The sequence below is a fragment of the Pongo abelii genome, chromosome 17 (assembly GCF_028885655.2).
Source record: "Pongo abelii isolate AG06213 chromosome 17, NHGRI_mPonAbe1-v2.0_pri, whole genome shotgun sequence".
NCBI classification, from domain to species: Eukaryota; Metazoa; Chordata; class Mammalia; order Primates; family Hominidae; genus Pongo; species Pongo abelii.
The window spans coordinates 21,098,313-21,120,852 of record NC_072002.2 but is presented as its reverse complement, the minus strand read 5'-3'; the positions used below and the strand labels follow the sequence as shown (position 1 = coordinate 21,120,852).

The following is a 22,540-nucleotide window of genomic DNA, read 5'->3' as shown; positions in this document are numbered from 1 at the left end:
CTCTTAGGACGCTGCAGCCGCCGCCGCCGCCGCTTCCCGCCGCGCAGGCTGGACCACAGCTCCTTGGATGCCACGGCGGTGTCACTCAGCAGAGCAGCCCGACAGAGCGTGGAGCCGCGTGCTGGAACCCGCGGGGCTCAGCCGGACGCTAGCCCCCTACCGCCCGCGGCCCCACCAGCCGCGCCCACTAGCAACGTGCTCGCGACCGCCAGTGCCCACTCAGCGAAGCTTCTGCATGGCGCGCGCGGCACGTCGGGACTCGTAGTTCCGGCGCGGAGGACGTGCGTCGCGGCACCCTCCCCTGAGCGTCTTCACGTGACGCTCGCACCTCCGGAAGTGACGTAAGCAGACACGCGTGGCGCGGACCGCCGTTTCCGCAAACAGAATCGCGTTTGGCTGTGCTGGTGAGTGTGACGGCTGGAACTCCGGCCCTTCCTTTCTTTGTGTTTATCCCTCCGCCGTCGTGGAGGGGTGGAAGTGGCACTCCCATCCCTGACATGGGCTCACTTCGCATTAGCCCTGTGGTTCACTGCCCAACGCGTGGGTGTATTGCCTTGTGTCCTCAGTCCCAAGCAAAATGGGAACTCCTTGGGGTGGGCGGTCGCTGTTCCTCCTCCAGACTGGGCGAGCCCGGGTGGGAGAAGCAGCTCGCGCCCCAGGGCCGTGCTGGGGAGGGGCGTGGGGTCCGCAGGTTTGTCTTCAGCGGCTCCTCGGAAACCTGAACCAGAGGTTGAGTAACAGGCCGCGCGAATGATGGAGGGGGTGAACTTGGCTGGAGAAGTCCCTTCTCGCCTCTGTGCGTCCTCTCGGTCCCCGTAGTAGAGGGTCAAGCGGGCGGGTCGGGGCTTAGAGCTTATCCCGCTTGGGCTTTATCCCGGCGGCCCTGGCGGCCTGCTCGGTCGTACCCTGAGGAGCTGAAATGACGCAGAGACATAGCTTGCTTCGGAGGTGTGACTGGAAAGCCGGATCGAAATGTCCGTGTGGTTACTTATCGCGTGTCCATCTCCATGTCAGTCGACCACCTCTCGAAGGTTTCTTCTCGAAGATTTTGAGGGAGAGCTCTCTTCTCTTTGGAGTGTTTTCATTACTCCACTTTGAGTTTGGTTTGGGGTTTTTTCCCCCCGTTTGTTAAATTGATACATAGAAGTTGCACATATTTGCAGGTACAGGTGATATTTTGATACATGCATACAGTGTGTAACGACTAAATCAGGGCAGTTGGGATATTTGTCATCTCAAACATTTATCTTTATGTTGGGAACATTCCAATTTTTCTTTTAGCTATTTTGAAATACACAATAAGTTATTGTTAACTGTGTCCACCCCACTGTACTATCAGGCACTAGATTTTATTTCTTCTGGGGTTTTTTGTACCCATTAACCAATTTCTCTTCTTCATCCCCCTCTTCCTGCTACTCTTCCTAGTCTGTGGTTACCACCAATCCACTCTTTACCTCCATCAGGTCCACATTTTTAGCTCCCACATGAGTGACAACATGATATTGTCTTCATGTGCCTGGCTTATTTCACTTAACATAATGACATCCGGTTTCATCCATGTTGTTGCAAATGACAGGATTTCATTCTTTTTAATGACTAATATTCCATTGTGTATATATGCTACATTATCTTTATTCATCTGTTGATGGACGCTTAGGTTGATTCCATAGCTTGACTATTGTGAATAAACTTGAGACTGCAGATATTTCTTAGATATACTGATTTCCCTTCTTTTGGATCTGTACCCAGATTTGCAAAACTATTCATCGGACAGGTGATTAACAACCAGAATATAGAAGAAACTCATCTCAATAGCACTAGTTCTATTTTTTGTTTTTTGAAGAACCTCCATCATACTTTTCCCAGTATGTAAATTAGTGGCTATGCTAATTTACATTCCCCCTAACAGTGTACAAGTGTTCCCCCTTTTCTGCATCCTCATCAGCATCTTTTTTTTTTTTTTTTTTTTTTTTTTTTGTGACGGAGCCCAGGCCGGAGTGCAGTGGCTTGATCTCAGCTCACTGCAACCTCCACCTCCCGGCTTCAAGCGATTCTCATGCCTCAGCCTCCCGAGTAGCTGGGATTACAGGCGCACATCACCATGCCTGGCTGATTTTTGTATTTTTGGTAGAGACGGGGTTTCACTATGTTGGCCAGGCTGGTCTTGAACTCCTGACCTCAAGTGATCTGCCCACCTCCACCTCCCAAAGTGCTGGGATTACAGGTGTGAGCCACCGTGACGGCTTCAGCATCCATTTTTTAAAAATCTTTTTGATAAAAGCCGTTTTAACCGAGATGAGATGGTATCTCATTGCGGTTTTGACTTGCATTTCCCTGATGTTACTGATATTGAGCATTTTTTACATATATACCTGTTGGCCATTTGTATGTCTTTTAAGAAATGTCTGTTCAGATCTTTTGCCCATTTGTAGTAGGATTGCTTTTTTTTTGCTATTGAGTTGAGTTTCTTCTGTATTCCTGTTGTGAATCCCCTGTCAGATGAATGGTTTTGCAGATATTTTCTCCCATTCTGTAGGTTATCTCTTCACTCTTGTTTCCTTTACTGTGCGGGAGTTTTTAGCTTGATGTAATCCCATTTGTCTGTTTTTGCTTTTGTTGCCTGTGCTTTTGAGGTCTTACCATAAAAATCTTTGCCCAGACCAGTGTCTTGAAGCATTTCCACAATGTTTTCTTCAAGTAGTTTCACACTTTTGGGTATTAAATTTTTCAGTCCATTTTGATTTTATTTTTGCATATGGTGACAGAGAGTGGTCTAGATTTCCCAGCACCATTTTTTGAAGAGACTGTCTTTTCACTGTGTACGTTCTTGGCACCTTTGTTGAAAACAAGTTGGCTGTAAACATGATGCTTGGTTTTAAACATTCTTACTCATTTTTGTGGTCATCTGGAATGCTGTGTCATTTCTTCTGACCTAATTATGTTTTTATGGTGTCACATCTGTGATATCATGAAAGTGACATAAATAAAATTCATGCTTAAATCTCAATATTAATTTTAGGTAATAAATATAGCTAAAGATAAGTCACATTTCTTTATTTGAATTTAAAGCCAATGTCCATTAGGAAATCAATGGCAGAGGAGGAGAAATAGGAATTTGATAAGTTGGTAGCCAGTTTTTCTAGATAATCATTTTAAGTATTCTGAAAATTACTTTTCTGATTTGTTGTTGTTCTCTGATTCAATTCTATTTGGTACCTCTTGGTATTTTGTTACCTCAAATGGTAGGTCATGAAAACTAATAACCATTGAAACCCTTACCCATTATTCATAGTGACTTGTTACCCATTCCTTTAAGCAACTTGATTTCTTATTCTTTTTCATTATCCAAAAGGCTTTTTATTTATTTACTTATTTTTTTTTTAAGCACAAACACTTCTTTCATGAAAAAGCTTTTTTTTTTAAGTGGGGTCTCACTTTGTTGCCTAGGCTGGAGCGCAGTGGCACAATCACGGCTCACTGCAGCCTGGACTTCCTGGGCTCAGGTGATCCTCCTACTTCAGCCTCCTGAGTAACTGGGACTAAGGCATGTGCCACCATGCCCAGCTATTTTTTGTAGAGACGGGATTTTACCATGTTGCCCAAGCTGGTCTCGAACTCCAGAGCTCAAGCAGTCTGCCCACCTCGTTCCCCCAAAGTGGTGGGATTACAGGTGTGAGCCACTGTGCCCAGCGAAAGCTTAACATTTTAATAGTGGTATATAAGGTATAAACATCTTGAAAATATGATTTACATTGAGCTTCTCCATAGTAGGAGGTCACTAAATTTGTTGAATGGCTTAATAAATGAACCACCATAATTCTTGCCCAAAAGATAGTTCAGTTATTTCTCTCACTTTCCCGTCTTAATGTAGGTCTAAAAACATACTTGAAAGAGACTTAATGGTCATCAAACTGCAGGCTGAGTCCTGAAACTTGTCTAAAGCCATTTCTACTCTCTTCACTTTCTACCTAATTGGAACACCCATTATGAAATATGATTTCAGAAATCTTGCTGTAGAATCCCAAACTTTTTCTGTTCTTGATGCCCTTAGTGTCCATAGGCCAAAAGAAATATAACAGTTCCATTTATTAAGTAGTTTACCCCAAAGAATTTAAAAGTATTTATGGTCTAACAACTTTATGTCTGTTTAAAAAATTAACACACATAAATTGGGGGGAAAGGTAATGTTTCTGTTTTATTCTTGATTAATCACAATCCCTTACTAACAGGATGTGTGAACCTATTGGGTACTGTACAACTTCAAGCCTCGAAATCAGATAGGCACCACCAACCTCATTTCCTGTTTCACCTTGATTTTCTGTGATATCAAAATCTCAGCTTCACAAAGTCATTGAAAGGTATGTAGTGCAATCTATTCAGCTGGAACTGTGCTGTACTTAAAGCTGGTAGTTTCTGTGATATCTTCCACATTAGGTTCTATGGTGCCTGTTTGTTATGGTGCCAACCATGCAGTTTGGGAACCAGGGTTATAGAGTAAGGATCAGAACCGAAATGGAGCTAGTGCATGTGTATCCCCACTTCCTTTGTCAGCTTTAATGCCAACAGTGACTTTTATGAATAAGATTATAGAATTTTGGGGGGATTATAATTAGTACTGCCATATTCAGAAATTCATACATAATATCAATTAACATTTTTTAATATTCTCTCTACAATTAGATTTTTTTAAACTCCTCGTTGATCAAATTCTAGTTAAAATTATTTTAGGCCAGGCGCAGTGGCTTACGCCTGTAATCCCAGCACTTTGGGAGGCCGAGGCAGGCGGATCACCTGGGGTCAGGAGTTAGAGACCAGCCTGCCCAATGTGGGGAAATCGGGTCTCTACTAAATATACAAAAAATAAGCCGGGCGTGGTGGCAGGTGCCTGTAATCCCAGCTACTTGGGAGGCAGAGGCAGGAGAATCACTTGAACCCCAGAGGTGGAGCTTGCAGTGAGCCGAGATCATGCCATTGCACTCCGGCCTGGGTGACAAGAGTGAAACTCCGTCTCAAAAAAAAAAAATTGTTTTAAAGTCTTAGTGTTTACAAGTAATACCAATTTTTTCCCATTCTAGTGTTGGTTCATGAAGTTTTACCATCAATTCAAGTAATCATAAATGGCAAATTCTACGAAAGCAGAGGAGTATGAAAAGATGTCTCTTGAACAGGCAAAAGCGTCAGTGAATTCTGAAACAGAGTCTTCATTCAGTATTAATGAAAACACAACAGCTTCTGGGACTGGGCTTTCTGAAAAGACTTCTGTCTGTAGGCAAGTAGACACAGCAAGAAAGAGAAAAGAGTTTGAAGATGATCTTGTAAAGGAAAGTTCTAGTTGTGGGGAAGACACTCCATCCAAGAAGAGAAAACTTGATCCCGAAATTGTCCCAGAGGAAAAAGATTGTGGTGATGCTGAAGGCAATTCAAAGAAAAGAAAAAGAGAAACTGAGGATGTTCCAAAAGATGCATCTTCTACTGGAGATGGCACTCAAAATAAGAGAAAAATAACACTTGAAGATGTTCCTGAAAAGCAGAAAGTATGTTCAGTGTATTTTCTTTTATTCATAATAGAATATGTAAGTTTGAAATGTGGAACACCCGTGGATTCATACTGGTTTTTACATAATAGCTTAAGAATGTTCTATTTTTAATAGATACGGTTTTAAGACAAAGTAGGCTTTTACCTCTTATGATTTCTGTTAAGGTGAAACGTCTCCTGCTAATGAGAGAGATTTTTTAGTTTTTGTTTGTTTTTATTTTCTAATGAGATAATCTTTATCTTATTTTAGAATACTATTTAACTAGAAACTTTTTTTTCCGAGACGGAGTCTTGCACTGTCGCCCAGGCTGGAGTGCAATGGTGTAATCAAAGCTCACTGCAGCCACAACCTCCTGGGCATAAGCAGTCCTCCAGCGTTTTTAAAAAGACTGGAGTATGAAATCCAAATGATTTACCTATTTTTCTTTTTTATTAGGTGTTCAGCTCCAGTTTTTTTGTCAGAAGTTATCACTTAAAGGGATAACTTTTAAAATTATACCTAGCTTTACATCCCTTTATTAATGTAATTCCTTAAACTGTTTTCAACTTCTTATTAATGTATTTTACATACTGTTTTAGTTAAGTGAATGCAAATGCCTAATATTTAGCAAAGATATTATAGGGCAAGTTGTTTTCATCTGGAAATACCACATTAGAAAGGAATTTGAGGCAGAATCTGGAGTTAGAGGAAAAGAGTACTTTAATGAGTAAATAAAATTCTGCCATTGGCCCTTATGAGGAAAGTGACTGGTAGTGAGGCTTTTGTCATCAATGGAATGTGAATTCTTGTAACAGAGGGGAGCTTTTTTTTTTTTTTGAGACAGAGTCTCGCTCTGTCTCCTAGGCTAGAGTGCAGTGGTGTAAACTCGGCTCACTGCAACCTCCACCTCCCGGGACCTCTACCTCCTGGATTCAAGCGATTCTCCTGCCTCAGCCTCCCGAGTAGCTGGGACTACAGGTGCCCACCACCATGCCCGGCTAATTTTTGTATTTTTAGTAGAGATGGGATTTCACCATATTGGCCAGGCTGGTCTTGAACTCCTGACCTTGTGATCTGCCCACCTCGGCCTCCCAAAGTGCTGGGATTACAGGCATGAGCCACTGCGCCCAGCTGGGAGCTTGTATTTTAAACATAGTTTTCAAACTTTTACTAGCCCCAGAACCCCTTTTTCAACTGAAAATCTTACACTTAAACCTGTTATGTAAAATAGGTCAAGGATTTGCTGAAAGGCCTTTCAGCACATCAGTGAAATTCAGCACTTCGGCTGAAAAGGGAGGTAGGAGGATCCGAAGCCCTTTACCTATCATGGCATTTTTACAGGATTCCTAGGGCCTCAGGAAGCACAAATTGAAAACTGTTGGGTTACATATAACATATATAATAGCATTATTATAATAGAAATCACTAACACTGCACGTAGCCTACTGAATTCTAATCTCTCTTTTTTTTTTTGAGATAGTCTCGCTCTGTTGCCCACGCTGGAGTGCAGTGGCCTGATCTCGGCTCACCGCAACCTCCACCTCCTGGGTTCAAGCGATTCTCCTGCCTCAGACTCCTGAGTAGCTGGAATTACAGGTGTGCACCACCATGCCCAGCTAATTTTTGTATTTTTAGTAGAGATAGGGTTTCACCATGTTGGCCAGGCTGGTCTCAAACTCCTGACTTCAAGTGATCTTCCCACCTGGGCCTCCCACAGTGCTGGGATTATAGGTATGAGCCACCTTACCCAGGCCTAATCTCTTTATATACATTATCTTATTTAATTTTCACAAGAGCTTTATAATAATAATGTAATTATAGCTTATTCCTAATTTATTCCTTTGTAGAAACACCAAACATTGACTGTCATTTATTGAACTGAATAAATCAGAACTCTGGAAGAGTACTGGGTTTATTAAGACATTGACACTAAAATTATGCAGATGAAATATCACAATGAAAATTTTAAACCTAGAGATGTTTTTCAAAATAAGGTGATATGGTTTGGGTGTGTCCCTACCCAGATCTCATCTTGAATTATAGCTCTCATAATTCCCACATGTGTGGGAGGGACCTGATGTGAGATAATTGAATCATGAGCACAGTTCCCCCATACTGTTCTCATGGTAGTGAATAAGTCTCACGAGATCTGATGGTTTTATAAGGGGTTTCCCCTTTTACTTGGCTCTTATTGTCTCTTGCCTGCCGCCATGTAAGACCTGCCTTTCACCTTCCACCATGATTGTGAGGCCTCCCTAGCCATGAGGAACTGTGAGTCCATTGAACCTCTTTTTCTTTATAAATTACCCAGTCTCGGGTATGTCTTTATCAGCAACATTAAAATGGACTGATACACAGAGACACAGAAAACAAATCTTAGGTCTAATGATAATTAGTGAGACTTCTGTGGTTAATTGCCATTGTTTAGTGAAGTTTACCAATTCTAATAGTATTTTATCCATTCACAGGTCAAATGTTCTGAGGCTTATTTTTACCATGTTCTGATCCTTGATATTTTTCTATTCTCTTTTATTTTCAGAATCTGGAAGAAGGACACAGCTCAGCAGTGGCTGCCCATTACAATGAACTTCAGGAAGTTGGTTTGGAGAAGCGTAGTCAAAGTCGTATTTTTTACCTAAGAAACTTTAATAATTGGATGAAAAGTGTTCTCATTGGTATGATCCAACACCAAGCTACTGAGTCTTTAATTCCTGTTCATTTAATTATCAAACCTTGACTTTATAAAGCTAGAACCAAGACTAGGTCTTGAAGACAAATTCTTCTAATATTTACTTTTGGTTGACTGTGTAAAATTTTAATGAGTGTTTAATTATTATGTTAATCAGGCTTTCAGAAGGCAATATTTTTTTAATGCACAGAATTAAGGTTACCTACTACTACTAAGTAATGATTCTATTTCACTCTAATAGTTTTGGAGCAACTGCATATTGTTGGTTAAACATTCAGGTTTCATTAAGTCAAGAAATAGGCAGTGTCTTGATTTGTTTAGGCCTTCAATTAATTGATAAAGATCATGTGTATTACATTGAGGATAGATGAAGACATTCAACTTTTTTGAGCCAAAATTTTATCTATGGGAACTCACCTTTGAAATTAAAATGAAAGTGAGCAGAGAAAATATGATTCAGAATACAATTCTTGTCAGCACCATAAGATAGGGTAAAAAAAAGAATATAATTATTGCTCTGTTATGCACTAATTATTTAGTGCATTTAGTGCATTAAGTAGACTCTTAGATAAATTTAGAGAACTTTAAAAAGTGGTTTGTTTTAAAATTTTTCATAATAAAGATTTTTTTTCAAGCCAGTCGAAGAAGTGAGAATGCCTTCTTAATTATGCTAGAAAGAATAAAGTGCCAATTAGGGGTACTTCCTACTAGTTTTGATGATAATTTACTAATTTTCAAAGATAAATTACCTATTCTGAGAAGTATTAGCAGTAGGAACTAACTAGGCTTACTTTGAACACATTTTAATATTTTGTATATCACTTGTTTTTAACATTCATGTTCTGTTACAAAAATATTTGACTCTGCCATGTGTCAGCTTAGGCTAAATGAGTGTTCACTTTTTTTTTCTTTTTTTTTTTAAGATTAATGTAATGGCATTTTCAGCCTCTACTCACAAGGTTCTCTCTCTACCCCAGTCCTAATTTCTTTTCAGCCTTTCTCTTCCTTCATTATCCTCAATGATGCAGATAACTTATTGGATTTTTTATGAATTCTTATTTATTCATGTATTTTTTTATTGAATAACTTTTTTGAGTCCATATTTTCCACATTGTTACATGTATTATTTCTATAATCAGAAAAGAGGTATTTTTTTTAAAGGACTGAAGTCAGAGTTGGCAAAATTGTCTCTCAGCATATACAGGGTATTCTTTCCTTCTTCAGCTGTTCTAGCAGCTCTCTTGATGTGTGCTTTGCACCTGTCTTTAACGTCCTAATACAATCAGCGTGATCTGTGCCAAGCTTTCTCTCTGGCTTTTTCCTTTCTCAACACTCATTCTTTGTCACTCATTTTCTCTTTCTTCTGGTGCTTGTAGCTTGGTAAGTAAACAGTTGAGTATAGTTCTTGAATGTGATAAAGGCTTTTTTGAAATTGTTTCTTGATGATTTCCTCTCTTGTTAGTCTTACTGTATATAAATGCAGAGATTTTATAATTGTTGTTTTTCGCTCTTTCAGTATTTTTATGCTATTAAGATTCATGGCAGAAAGTTAAATATTATGGAACACTTGTGCTTCTGTTGAAGTTACTTTAAGTTCCTGCAGAAGGTGAAAGTACTTGTACAGGATATTTCAGCCATCAAAATAATACACACCTGAAAGTATCCAGCTCAGTGATAAAGACAAGGAGAATGTATCTAGGATTCAGTATTGTATCAAGTTTTAGAACTGTTGAATACTTAACTTGCCTGAGAATATTAATATGCTTTTAATTGACGTTTGAACAATTTGCCTATTGATGTTTGGGTGCCTACTGATGTTATCTGTTGGCTGTTAACGTCATTTAGTAGACTGGGGTCTACCAAATTCTGATGATGCTAAAACTAAAAGACATAGTGCTTTTTTTTTTTTTCTAGTTTTTATATTTCTCTTGGTGGTAAGCCTGACATCTTTGATAATCAGGCTCTTTTATCATTGCATAACAACTTTGATTTACTTACGTGTCTACTGTTAAACACCTAGCTATGGAAAGAGAAAGCTACAAAAAAAATTATGAATAATTAGTTTTTCTCATCCTTACTTAGCTTTTTATCTCATCCTGAACAAGTGTTGTGTTGTCTTATATTAGAATTTTAAATATCTGCTATTTAAAATTCATTTTTGAAAGTAACATTCAAAATGCTGCCTTTATTTTCCAAAACACCAGACACATACTCTTCAATGATAGAGGATCAGATTAATCAACTCTTAGTCATATTTTTAGTTACTTATCAAAAGTTACAAATTACATAAATGGATGTGTAATAGTTTATGTTACATATTGGGCAAAAGATAGTAGGTTATTAGAGGTAACAGTTTATACTTCAGTAAAATTGAAGAAGAGGTAGTTTATTGTGACTGATTTCTCTCTTTTAGGAGAATTTTTGGAAAAGGTACGACAGAAGAAAAAACGTGATATCACTGTTTTGGACCTGGGATGTGGTAAAGGTGGAGATTTGCTGAAATGGAAAAAAGGAAGAATTAACAAGCTAGTTTGTACTGGTAAGATAAATAATGGTATGGGAAAGAATAATTTGTAGTCAGATAAATGGAAAATAAGAAGGATTGTCTCTAATTGCAAGATATCTGGGACTGTGCATGAGATGGGTTTTTTAAAAATTAATTACGGCCCGACGCGGTGGCTCATGCCTGTAATCCCAACATTTTGGAAGGCTGAGGTGGGTGGATCACTTGAGGTCAGGAGTTTGAGACCAGCCTGGCCAACATTGTGAAACCCTGTCTCTACTAAAAATACAAAAAATTAGCTGCGCATGGTGGTGCACACCTGTAATCCCAGCTACTCAGGAAGCTGAGGCAGGAGAATCACTTTTACCTTGGAGAGGAAGGTTATAGTAAGACAAGATCGCACCACTGCACACCAGCCTGAGTGACAGAGCAAGACTCCATCTCAAAAAAAAAAATTAGTTACAAGACTTTCCTGATAGTTTCATACTAAGATTCATAAGCCTGGGATAACGTTTCCTTCCCAAAAGGAAGGAAGCTATCAAAGATGGTTGGAGTCATGTCTAAAGGGCAGACTTGAAAAGGTTTCCATTGGCAAAAATAGGATAATTTTAACATTAAAAAAAAAAAATAGCAGTTGGACACATCAAATCAGAAAAACACATTGTTCACCCTTGAAGGTTGCTAAGAAACTATTCTGAAACTTATAAATTAAGGGGAGGAAATCAAACATTTGTAATCAGATGGTTGAAAAGGGCAGTTCATTTTTTTTTAATCAGATAAATCAAAGAGGATTTATAGAATTAGAAAATCATTATTTTTTTCATTTATGAAATAATAGGTCTAGGCAATCATTTTTTTTTTGCTACTGAAGCCATTAAGGGAAAAGTCGATAGTAACATAATGAATCAATCAATCACCTTAGCCCAGTGGTTAGTCTTAACACTGAAGTGGGACAAGCAGACGTCAGCGTCTTTCTGATGTGGTGAGTTAAAAGAGATACATACTCCCACTTCTGAAGTACTGCCCAAATTAGCAGTTCTCAGATTTTTTGGTTTTATGAGCCCTGTACACTTAAAAACTATTGAGGACCCCAGAAAGCTTTTTTGTATGTAATTATGGTAAGTAGCTACTGATATTTACTATATTAGAAATTAAAGCTGAGAATTTTGAAAATATTTTTTAGTTCATTAAAGTGAAAGTAACAAGGCTGGCTTTTACATTTTTGTAAATCCCTTTAGAGTTTGAAATTACAGGAGACAACTGGATTCTCACACCTGTTTCTGCATCCAATATGTTGTGATTTTATTTTGGTTGATAAGTAGCTGTAAAATAAAGAAGTATTTTAATAGCCTTTTTTGGTAATTGTAGATATTCGTCTGTTACTACATCAAAACTCAATAAGTGGTAGTTTCTTAAAGAGTAGTTACAATGGAATCTGAAACCTTACTGATGAACTTTTTATACTGTATAACATTAAAATCCATTAATCTGTCTTGCACTTCCTGCATGATTTTATAGTACTTGGAAAATACTGTTCACTAAAGTTATGCAGATCTAATTGTTGAGAATCAAAAAATCACGTGTTTAATATCACTGCCAATCAGAAAAGTATTGGGAAGAAGTCCAGCCCACAGTGATCAATATGAGTTTTTCAGGGTTGTAATTCTTATTTGAAAGTCAATTTTATTTTTGGCAACAAATACACTGTCCCTTGTCTCCCTTTAAATCAGTGGTCCCTAACCTTTTTGGCACCAGGGGCCAGTTTCATGGAAGACTGTTTTTCCACAGGAGCGGGGGGATGGAATTCTACCTCAGATCATCAGGTGTTAGATTCTCATGAGGAGTATGCAACCTAGCTTGCCTGCCACTCACCTCCTGCTGTGCAGCCTGGTTCCTAACAGGCCATGGACCTGTACTGGTTTGTGGCCCAAGGGTTGGGGAACTTTAAGTGACAGATTCACTTTGTTCATTTTCAAGAAAATATGTGCCGGGTACTCAAGTCTGCATAACCGTAGTTTGTCAGTCATTCAAGTCAAAATGATTTTCTCAGAAAAAAAGTGGCCAGTACAGCTCAAAACTCAGAACAGTCATGTCAGTACTGTTCTTGAAGATGACCATCAAACTTTGTTAGGTAGCAGAAATGTTTTGTTACTTCCCATTTCATCACACAACATTTTAAAAAGTGTGTATTCAAAAGCCCAGGTTTAATAAAATTAACTGTCACCATTTTATCAAGGGCATTCTTAAATGAAACTGCTTTTCTCCCCCTGCATATTGTATAGTGGTGAAGAATACATGAAGTACCGCCAGTACCATTTAGTGCTGCTACTTTGTATTTGTGATAAGATCCCATTGCCTTTGTATTATCAGTGTGAATCTTTAAACAGGGAAAAGGGCAGGCTGGGCACAGTGGTTCATGCCTATAATCCCCAGCACTTTGGGAGGCAAAGGAGGGTGGATCACTTGAGGCCAGAAGTTAGAGACCAGCCTGGCCAATGTGGTGAAACCCCATCCTCTACCAAAAATACAAAAAATTAGCTGGGCATGGTGGCACACAACCTATAATCCTAGCTACTCGGGAGGCTGAGGTATGAGAATCACTTGAACCCTGGAGGCAGAGGTTGCAGTGAGTGAAGATCGCACCACTGCACTCCAGCCTGGGCAATACAGCAAGACTGTCTCAAAAAAGAAAAGGGCAAATAACATTTTATTATAAAAATATACCCTTGGTATTTCCAAAACTGGGCTTATTGATAGTGTTAGGTTTTATAATTCAGATTGGAATAAAACTTTCTCCTTTTTACTTTGAATAAGCATTTAAAAATCATGATAGAACTTTTCTAGCATCCGTACCTATCAAGACGCTTTTAGTTCCTCTTGAAAACTGATAGGGTATTTGCGTCGGAACAAAGCCCTTTTCTTTTCTTTTAAAGGAAATAAAACCTTTTCACTGGTACTGAGGCCGACTTTTATGCCAGAGTTTGTCAGTTGAGATCAATGTCTAGATTTCTGGCATTCTGTATTGATACTTACTAATACCCTTCCATCCTTCCAGATATTGCCGATGTTTCTGTCAAACAGTGTCAGCAGCGGTATGAGGACATGAAAAATCGTCGTGATAGTGAATATATTTTCAGTGCAGAATTTATAACTGCTGACAGCTCAAAGGTACAGTTTCTTTCTTTGGTCAACGTATTTTTTACATTTTTTAGTTTGGGTAAATAATTTGTTTTAAAAATCAACTCAATTTTTACTTTTTAAAAAAAATTTATTCTATTTTTTTGAGACAGGGTCTCACTCTGTCACCTAGGCTGGAGCACAGTGGCGCGATCTCAGCTCACTGCAACCTCCGCCTCCCAGGCTCAAGTGATTCTCCTGCCTCCCAGCCTCCTGAGTAGCTGGGACTACAGGCACATGCCACCACACCCAGCTAATTTTTATATATTTTGTAAAGATGGGGTTTTGCCATGTTGCCAAGGCTGGCCTCAAACTCCTGAGCTCAGGTGATCTGCCTACCTCCCATAGTGCTGGGATTACAGGCATGAGCCATGGTGCCTGGACACTCATTTTTTAAAATGTGTTTTGAAACTTTAAAAACCTTGGGACATGCATTTTCACTTTCGACTGGAAATTCTATTGTGATAAATTCCCTTGAATGACTCACTGAATACTTGTAATTTTTTGCTTTTAATAATTTGAATTGAAATTAGCTGTTGCTTTTCTGTGTGGACATCATTTATTTTCCAGTATTTTGAAATAGAACTGAACTTATCCTATGTTTTGTTCACCTTGTAATTTATTAGTTTCCCAACATATCAGAGCCTGTTTGGTTTTTTCCTACCTTCCACCTGTTTCTGAATTTCTTAAAAAGAACTGCTTCAAGAGTGAAAGTCTCACCATGAACTTTTTGTTCTTCATTGACTTACTGGCTCATTGAACTGTTACAGATACCTTTAATCATACACATTTTGTTTGAAATTTGAAAGTGAAAAAGATAAGTGGGAGTATACTGCCAGAAAGTTGTAATATCTTTCAAACATTTTTGCATTTTGTAAAAAATGCCAAACGCCAGATGTTTTTTAACTCAAGTTATTGTTGAATGTCATTTTATTTTAGCTGTCAAGTAAAGTGATGAAAGGATCAACTTGAAATGTCATAATTGACTAATATATTTTAAACATGATTTCAGAATTCCTCAGTTTTTAAATACTGTGAAAGTGGGAATCAAATTATTCTGTTAAACTAGAATATATGCATGATTTCTGTGTGTCCTTTATTGTACAAGGGAAAGGATAGGTTGAAGATTGTGAGGGAAAGGAAGAACCTTACATTCTAGAAGTTAATTTACTGAAAAGTTTTTAATCTTTGTTGTAGTTCCCTCACAATCTTAACTCATTTTAATTTGTTTCAGGAACTTCTGATTGACAAATTTCATGACCCACAAATGTGTTTTGACATCTGCAGTTGTCAGTTTGTCTGTCATTACTCATTTGAGTCGTATGAGCAGGCTGACATGATGCTGAGAAATGCGTGTGAGAGACTTAGCCCTGGGGGCTATTTTATTGGTACTACTCCCAATAGCTTTGAATTGATGTAAGTACTTTTAAATATATTGTGGTTTATAAAATATTCAGTATTAAGTAGCAAATGTTTATCAGAGGTAGATTTTATTAAAATACGCTATTTTAATTTTATAAGTGTTGAACACTTTCATAAGATATTTGAGTAGACATTCAAAATTTAAATTCAATAGACAAAATTTACAGATGAACTTTTAAAAGTTCATCTTTATGTGTAAGTTAGAGACTGAAGTTATAGTGATAGACAAACTGCAGGTCAGATAGACAGGCACAGAGATTAACCAGCTGTCATGAGAGTGATACCTACTTCCAGCTTAATTTTATTGGTGTGACTGTTGGTGATCTTTTAGTATATTGCTTCTTAAGGTAGCTCAAATCAGTGCAGTGGCTCATGCCTATAATCCTAGCACTTTGGGAGGCCAAGGCAGGAGGATTGCTTGAGGCCAGGAGTTTGAGACCAGCCTGGACAACATAGTGAGACCTTGTCTTTACAAAAAATTTACAAATTAGCCAGCATGGTGGCACGCCCCTCTAGTCCTTGCTCAGGAGGCTGAGGCAGGAGGATCACTTGAGCCCAGGAGTTGGTGGCTGTAGTGAGCTATGATCATACCACCACACTCCAGCCTGAATGACAGATTAAGACCTTGTCACTTTAAAAAAAAAAAAAAAGGTAGCCCAGATCTAATTAAAAAGCTAATCAAGTGTGCATCATGTAGTTTTTCACATGCATAATCTGATCAAAATAAGTCTACACTAATCACAATTTTAATCTTTTTATTTTGTTTGGGGGATAACCTTGATAGAAGACGCCTTGAAGCTTCAGAAACAGAATCATTTGGAAATGAAATATATACTGTGAAATTTCAGAAGAAAGGAGATTATCCTTTATTTGGCTGCAAATATGACTTCAACTTGGAAGGTGTTGTGGATGTTCCTGAATTCTTGGTCTATTTTCCATTGCTAAATGAGTAAGAAGTCATTAATCTGTTCACTCTTTTCTTTTTGTCTTAAGGGAAAGAAAATGGGGGAAAAGCAATATTTATTTTACTCTTTATTTTAAATAAGGGCCAAAGAAAAAGTATAATCTTGTTTTTTTTGTGTGTTTTTTTAAAAAAAATAAACAAAAAAGACGAGCCTCACATCTAGGGGATTATTGCCATGGGTCTCATATAGCCTAACTTAGTTTTCTCTCATTCCTGGAATTTTTTAATCCTATGGGTGAAAAAGGGAACCAGTTGCCTTCAGCTTATGGCACAAAATGCCTGACACTGCAAATAGCAAAAGTTTTTTTTTTTTTAGTGACTGCTGGTAACTTTGATGATAAACAATGAGTCTTCATAAATCAAAGATCCTCCTATTGACAGAGATGAGTATTAAAAGTTGTTTGCATTTCACTATAACTTTGAAATTGCCTATGTCTCACAGGCAATGTTGATGATAAAATCCTGATTCAGGAATGTATTCTCCCATGTGCCTGAATTCCTAGGAGTCCTCGCAAACTGTAGACACAGGAAAAGCTGGGGGTAACTGGGCCTTACCAGGTAAGGCTTCAAGGCCTTGTGATACACCTTGGTTTCCAGAGTTTCCCTGGTGGGGAGAGTATAATATAAAGTCAGCTTAAATGTAGGCCATGTCATGATTGATTGAACTTGATTTTCTACTTTTTAGAAACAAAAATCTTTTGTTTTGAATATTAACTGAGAAAAAGAAGAGGTATATCGTTTGCTTACTTCTGCTTGGTGATTATTTTAATTGTAACTCAGTCAGTCTGTAAAATTAGGGTTACAGTATTTTCAGGAGTTCTGTAATAGCTTATTCAATAATATAAGAAAGCCAAGTAGCACTGTGACTGAACATGAGGAAAATACTGTGCATAATTTTATAAATATAAACCGTTTACAAAATTTAAAAATATCAATTACATTTTGCTTTTTAATTTTTAAAACTAATAAACTGGGGAAATGTTACTGCTCTTCAACTTTATTTAAAAAAGAAATTAATTGTGGAATGTTATTGAGTATGTTTAATATGTTAGCTTGAGATTTTAGTTAACAGTTTGGTGATTTTAGTATAATCAAAAAGATAATAAAACAAAAGATTTGTTTTAAATGCTAAACAAGACCTAGCGGTCTTTTTTTTTTTTTTAATTGCCTAATGATAGTAAACCTAAGTCATCAGTTTAATATCTAACTTTTTAAAAGATTATTTATTGAAACAGTATTGGATGAAATAGAATCTGAAAATGTGTGGGGGTTTTGAGATGCCTTTTTGCCATTTCGTTAAGAAATTTAACAGAAATAAGCTTTTTGTGTGGCAAAACTTATTCAAATCGGGCCTCAATTCTTTGAATCATGATTTTTTTTAGGTGTAAAACTTGATTTCATTTCTAAAGGCTTATTTTAGAGATCTACAAAAGAAAATGAACTGCCTGGAATAAAAGACTTAATTTTGCTCATGTTGCCTTTCCAAGGAGGATTAATTGAAGTAACAGAATCCTGCCTTACATATACCTCTTACATAGAAACCTCAGTGGCCCTCTAGTGTTTGCCCTTACCCTATCCCCTCAAATGCCACCCTGTACACGAGCCCTCCCACCTAATTTTCAGGGTTTCTCCCCTTCCTTCCACTCTTCCTTTAACTGCTGCCTGAAGTCATCTCCAGCCTCCCTCTTGTCTATAGATACATAATTATAAACTTGGCAAATGCAGTGAGGAAAAAAAATACCTGAGAGTCTAACAGAGGGACCTAATATAATTGAAGATTTAAGGAAGGTACCTGTAAAGAAGTGATGTTTGAGTCAGGATCTAAAGGATGGAAAAGTAGGTGGGCAGCTGAGGACTGGAGGGAAGAACGCTCCTGACAAGAGGACAGCGTGTGTGAGGGCCCAGCAGTGGGAAAGCTAGGCTAGTCCAAGATGTTGAAAGAAGGCCCATCCTGACTGATAGCGGGGGCTGTCTCAAAATGAGGCAGCATTCCTTTACAGATGAATGTCTTCGAGACCATGTTCTGTGTCCTAAGTGCACTGGAGCCCAGTGGAGCGTGTTAAGGAAGGTAGTGACATGACTCAGGTCTGCATTTCTGAAAGCTTAATCTGGCTGCGATTGGAAAATTCATTGAGGGAGAGTAAGAATGGAAGCAGGGGACAAGCAAAGTGAGTTTATGGACTGGTACCACTGAATGGTGATGGTGACTGAAGCAGCAGGATGGTGCCAAATGCAGGAGGTAAGAAGTGGACCTACTTGAAATTGATGTTTTCTAGGTAAAATAGAAAGGACTTAGTGATGTGTATTGAGCACAGTGGGTAAAAGAGAAGGGGAGATGGCATGGATCACTAGATGGATTTACTGAAATGGCAAAGATTGGCAGAAAAAGAGCAGTGATGTTCACCTTTAGATGTGGGAAGTTAGAGAGTGCTAGTGACACATGCAGGTGAAGATTTCTAATAAGCAGTAGAATCCATGAGTGATGAGAGACAGCTGAACTACCAATAGCTGGGGGGTGGAAGTGAGTAGGGCTCTGGACTGTACTCTTCAGAACCTTGAAGTTTAGAAGTTGGGTAAAAAAAAACCGTGTAAGTAAAAAGGAAAAAAGAAAAACCTGCAAAGAAGCAGTTCATGATGTAGGGGAAAAATTAAGAGTTTATCTTGCCAGAGAAGTCAAGAGATGAAAGTGAATCTTTAAGAAGGAAGTCGGCAGCTGTTTGCAGTGCAGCTGTGAGAGATCAAGTAAAGTGAAATGGAATCAGTAGAAAGGAGTTTCCTACACTTCTTCCGCATCTCATAGCTCCGGAGACTCTCATTTGCTTCCTGACCTTTATGTTTTACTAACAGAGCCTTCTGAAACCCCTGAGATTTAGAATGCGTGTTTCTTTTAGGTGTGATATGTTACTCTTGATTCATTTTGTGTTACTCTATTGTGAATTTATCAAGGAAGTGATAGCTTTTTTAGTTAAGTCCAGAAGATGTCATTGCTGTACAAAAGTAAGTTGAGGAATTACAAACATGTGGAAGCTTTTTCATTAAGTATTCTTTTTTGGACAGAATGGCAAAGAAATACAATATGAAACTAGTCTACAAAAAAACATTTCTGGAATTCTACGAAGAAAAGATTAAGAACAATGAAAATAAAATGCTGTTAAAACGAATGCAGGCCTTGGAGGTGAGTATTTAGAAAAGATGTACAAATTCCAGTCATGGTGAACTTGTTTGGCTGTTCTTGAGATCCTTGCAAGGCCATCTGAACATGAAATAGTTATGTGTATTACGCTCTTCAGCACCTAGGACGGAGCTTGATACAGAAACTGCATGGTGAGTGCTCAGTAAATACTTGATGAAAGAATGAGTACTGCTGTTACCAAATTCTGTTTTCTAGATAGTACTGCTTTAAAATAGGATTTCTCAGCCTCAGGACTGTTGACATTTTGTTCTGGATAATTCCTTGCTCGTGGGATGCTGTGCATTGTAGAATATTCAGTAGCATTCCTGGCTTCTACGCACTAGATGCCTTCCAGTAACACTCTTGTCCCCAGTTATGATAAGCAGAAAACTCTTCAGACATTGCCAAATGTCCCCTGGTGGGCAAAATTGCCCCAAGGTGAGAACCAGTTCTTTACAACAGTGTCTTTTGGTTATGACAGTAATTTAGAACCTTCCTCGCCAGTGTCCAGGCAAGCTCAAACCATACATAATTTTATTGTATGGTAATTCTTTAGCAGGGTTCCAGTCTTTTAGACTGTGTTGTTGCTGAGACCTCTCCTGTCCTAATGCAGCAGTAAAGGTATCTATATAAGCTTCAATTACACAGCCATTGATTGTTTTTCCTTTTTCTCCTTACCAGACAATGTTTGGTTGGACAGACCTAAAATATTCAGTGAGCATTTTTATTACTGATCAGTAGAATCATATTCATCAAATGGACATTAAACTTCTTTAGAGAGTTTATTCAGTTTAAGTACTTTAAGCATACTCTGACTTATTTATCCTTATAATTACCTCCATGAAGTAGGCAGAACGGTAACTTCACTTTTTTTTTTTTTCCTATTTTTTTTTTTTTAATGACAGGATCTCGCTCTGTTGCCCAGGCTGGAGTGCAGTGATGTGATCACAGCTCACTGAGGCCTTCACCTTCTGGAAGGTGATCCTCCCACCTCAGCCTCCTGAGTAACTGACTACAAGCGTGTGTCACCACACCTGTCTCAGTTTTAATGATGAGGTATTGCCATGTTGCCCAGGCTGGTCTCAAACTCCTGGCCTCATCAAGCGATCCTCCCGCCTTGGCCTCCCAAAGTCCTGGGATTACAGGTGTGAGCCACTGCACCTGGCCAGTTTTCACATTTTTTTAGTGGGCAGCCTGAGGCTCAGAGGATAAATGACTTGCTCAAGGCCATACTAACCTTTAGATTTTCTTCAGTTTTTGTAGATGATACTCAAACAAGTCTCCTGTTGAAGTTGCACCTGCACCCAGCCACTCCCACAATGTTGAGTGGGAGGACTTTTTATAAATTCTAAATTGTCTTTTAAGAGACATAATCAGTAAAATGTCATATTCCTCATTAGTTATATTTCCTATACTTTAGATCTAAGAATGTTTTTATTGGCTTTATATTAGGAAGGGAGGCTTGTTTTGTTTGTCTTAAGGAAGAGGAGAAAACTAGCAAAACTATGTGTGGATAAGTCCCCCCATCCCACATATACAGCATATCTTTAGCATACTGCCTTTATTTGATGGTGCTTTGCATGACAGTGGTCAGTTATTTAGCCTTTCTCTTAGCATATGGGTAATGAATTCACTTGTGTAATGTATGTCAAAGTGTACTTAGGTATAGTAGGGTATGGGATAACAAGAATTTTATGGCATGTTATTTCAGTGAATAATGCATTCCATGGTGGGAACTGCAGTATTGAAGCATTCCAAGTGCAGTGAGTTTATAAAGGGCCTTTTGGGAAGGAAGAAGATTGGTAGAGGACAGGCAGAGAAACCGGAGTGCACAGGGGATGTTTGAGGAAGTAGTACTAATGGCCTTCACAATTCTTCAGCAGTCTTCCTTCTCTCCCAGTACTGCACTTAGGGATATGACCTATTACCATGGCTGTCTGGGGACAGAAGCAGTAATAGCATGTAGTTTGAAAAATCATTTGGTTTTCCTACTTCTTGACCAAGTCACTCTGGTGGGCGTGTAAAGGACTTGGAGCAGGAAAGGACATGACCAGATAAGAGTTAGGATGCTACTTGGGCGGCATAATGGGGGACGGTTTGGAGGGACTTTGAGACCAGGCCAGAGGTGGAAAGAGCAGTCGGATGCCACTGCTTTCGACCAGGTCAGAGGTTTAAATGGATCTGTTTCTTGATATTTGCCCCAAAAAGTCTTTTCCTGAAGCATCCAGCTTTTATCTGGGTTCAGCACTAGAACCAGTACAACTTTTCTGCTTTCCTGGAGCGTTGGAACAGAGAGAAGAAAGAATGAAAAGACGTAGGCCATGGAACTGTAGGTCCTGACACCTGTTTTCTTTTTTTTCACCAGCAAAGGTATTCTAGAGACAGTTCTGGAAAAGTAACTCCTTTTAGAGAAGACACTAAGATATATTATGTTTTAATAAGTTTTGGGCCTGGTATGGTGGCTCATGCCTGTAACCCCAGCACTTTGGGAGGCCGAGGTGGGCAGATAACCTGAGGTCAGGAGTTGTAGAGCAGCCTGGCCAATATGGTAAAACCCCGTCTCTACTAAAAATACAAAATTAGCCAGGTGTGGTGGTGCATACTTGTAATCCCAGCTACTCGGGAGGCTGAGGCAGGAGGATCGCTTGAACCCGGGAGGTGGAGGTTGCAGTGAGCGAAGATCACACCACTGCACTCCAGCCTGGGTGACGAAACTGAAACTCCGTCTCAAAAAATAAATTTAAAAAAATAATGATGTTTTACAGCTTTATATTCATGTATTGGTTGGTCTTTGAAAATGATCAGTAGAGAAGAGAAACTGGGTGTCCAGTGATAAGCAGATAATCACATGGAGGATAAGTTGAAGAACAAGTTTACAACAAAATAGTTTGGCAGGCATTCAAAAATGAAGTTCTGAAGCTTTGTGATACGGTAAAACTACAATATGTGGAATTAAAGTTCAAAAAAAACTGATTGATAGTCTGTTCTGTCTTACAGCCCTGTGTTGGGATGTGATAGAAAGTAAAGTGGTTTATGCTAATGATACAGCAGTCCCAAATAGCTGAATACTTTTAAAACAGCAAATAAATAGGTTAAT

The 22,540-nt window shown here is 38.7% G+C and overlaps 2 protein-coding genes across 6 annotated transcripts in view; one reads left to right on the top strand and one right to left on the bottom strand.

Annotated features, from left to right (window-relative positions):
- The window catches only part of FAM210A (family with sequence similarity 210 member A), a 60,560-nt gene extending 60,296 nt beyond the window's left edge, over positions 1-264 (bottom strand). Inside the window, exon 1 of one of the 2 annotated variants that reach the window (XM_063716762.1) lies at positions 1-264. The gene's annotated coding sequence lies outside the window, so the exon portion shown is untranslated. 2 annotated transcript variants of the gene reach the window in all.
- Positions 265-306: 42 nt separating this feature from the next.
- RNMT (RNA guanine-7 methyltransferase) overlaps positions 307-22,540 on the top strand; it is a 37,294-nt gene continuing 15,060 nt past the window's right edge. Inside the window, exons 1-9 of one of the 4 annotated variants that reach the window (XM_024236018.3) lie at positions 307-404; positions 4,230-4,358; positions 5,076-5,534; positions 8,056-8,191; positions 10,619-10,744; positions 13,764-13,876; positions 15,120-15,301; positions 16,092-16,256; positions 19,329-19,446. In XM_024236018.3, the coding sequence (XP_024091786.2) occupies positions 5,118-5,534; positions 8,056-8,191; positions 10,619-10,744; positions 13,764-13,876; positions 15,120-15,301; positions 16,092-16,256; positions 19,329-19,446 (1,257 nt within the window). In that variant the 5' untranslated portion in view covers positions 307-404; positions 4,230-4,358; positions 5,076-5,117. Of the gene's footprint in view, positions 541-4,229; positions 4,359-5,075; positions 5,535-8,055; positions 8,192-10,618; positions 10,745-13,763; positions 13,877-15,119; positions 15,302-16,091; positions 16,257-16,713; positions 19,447-22,540 lie in introns of those variants that run through there. The other 3 variants (XM_054537607.2, XM_054537606.2, XM_024236019.3) reach the window with 3 other exon arrangements.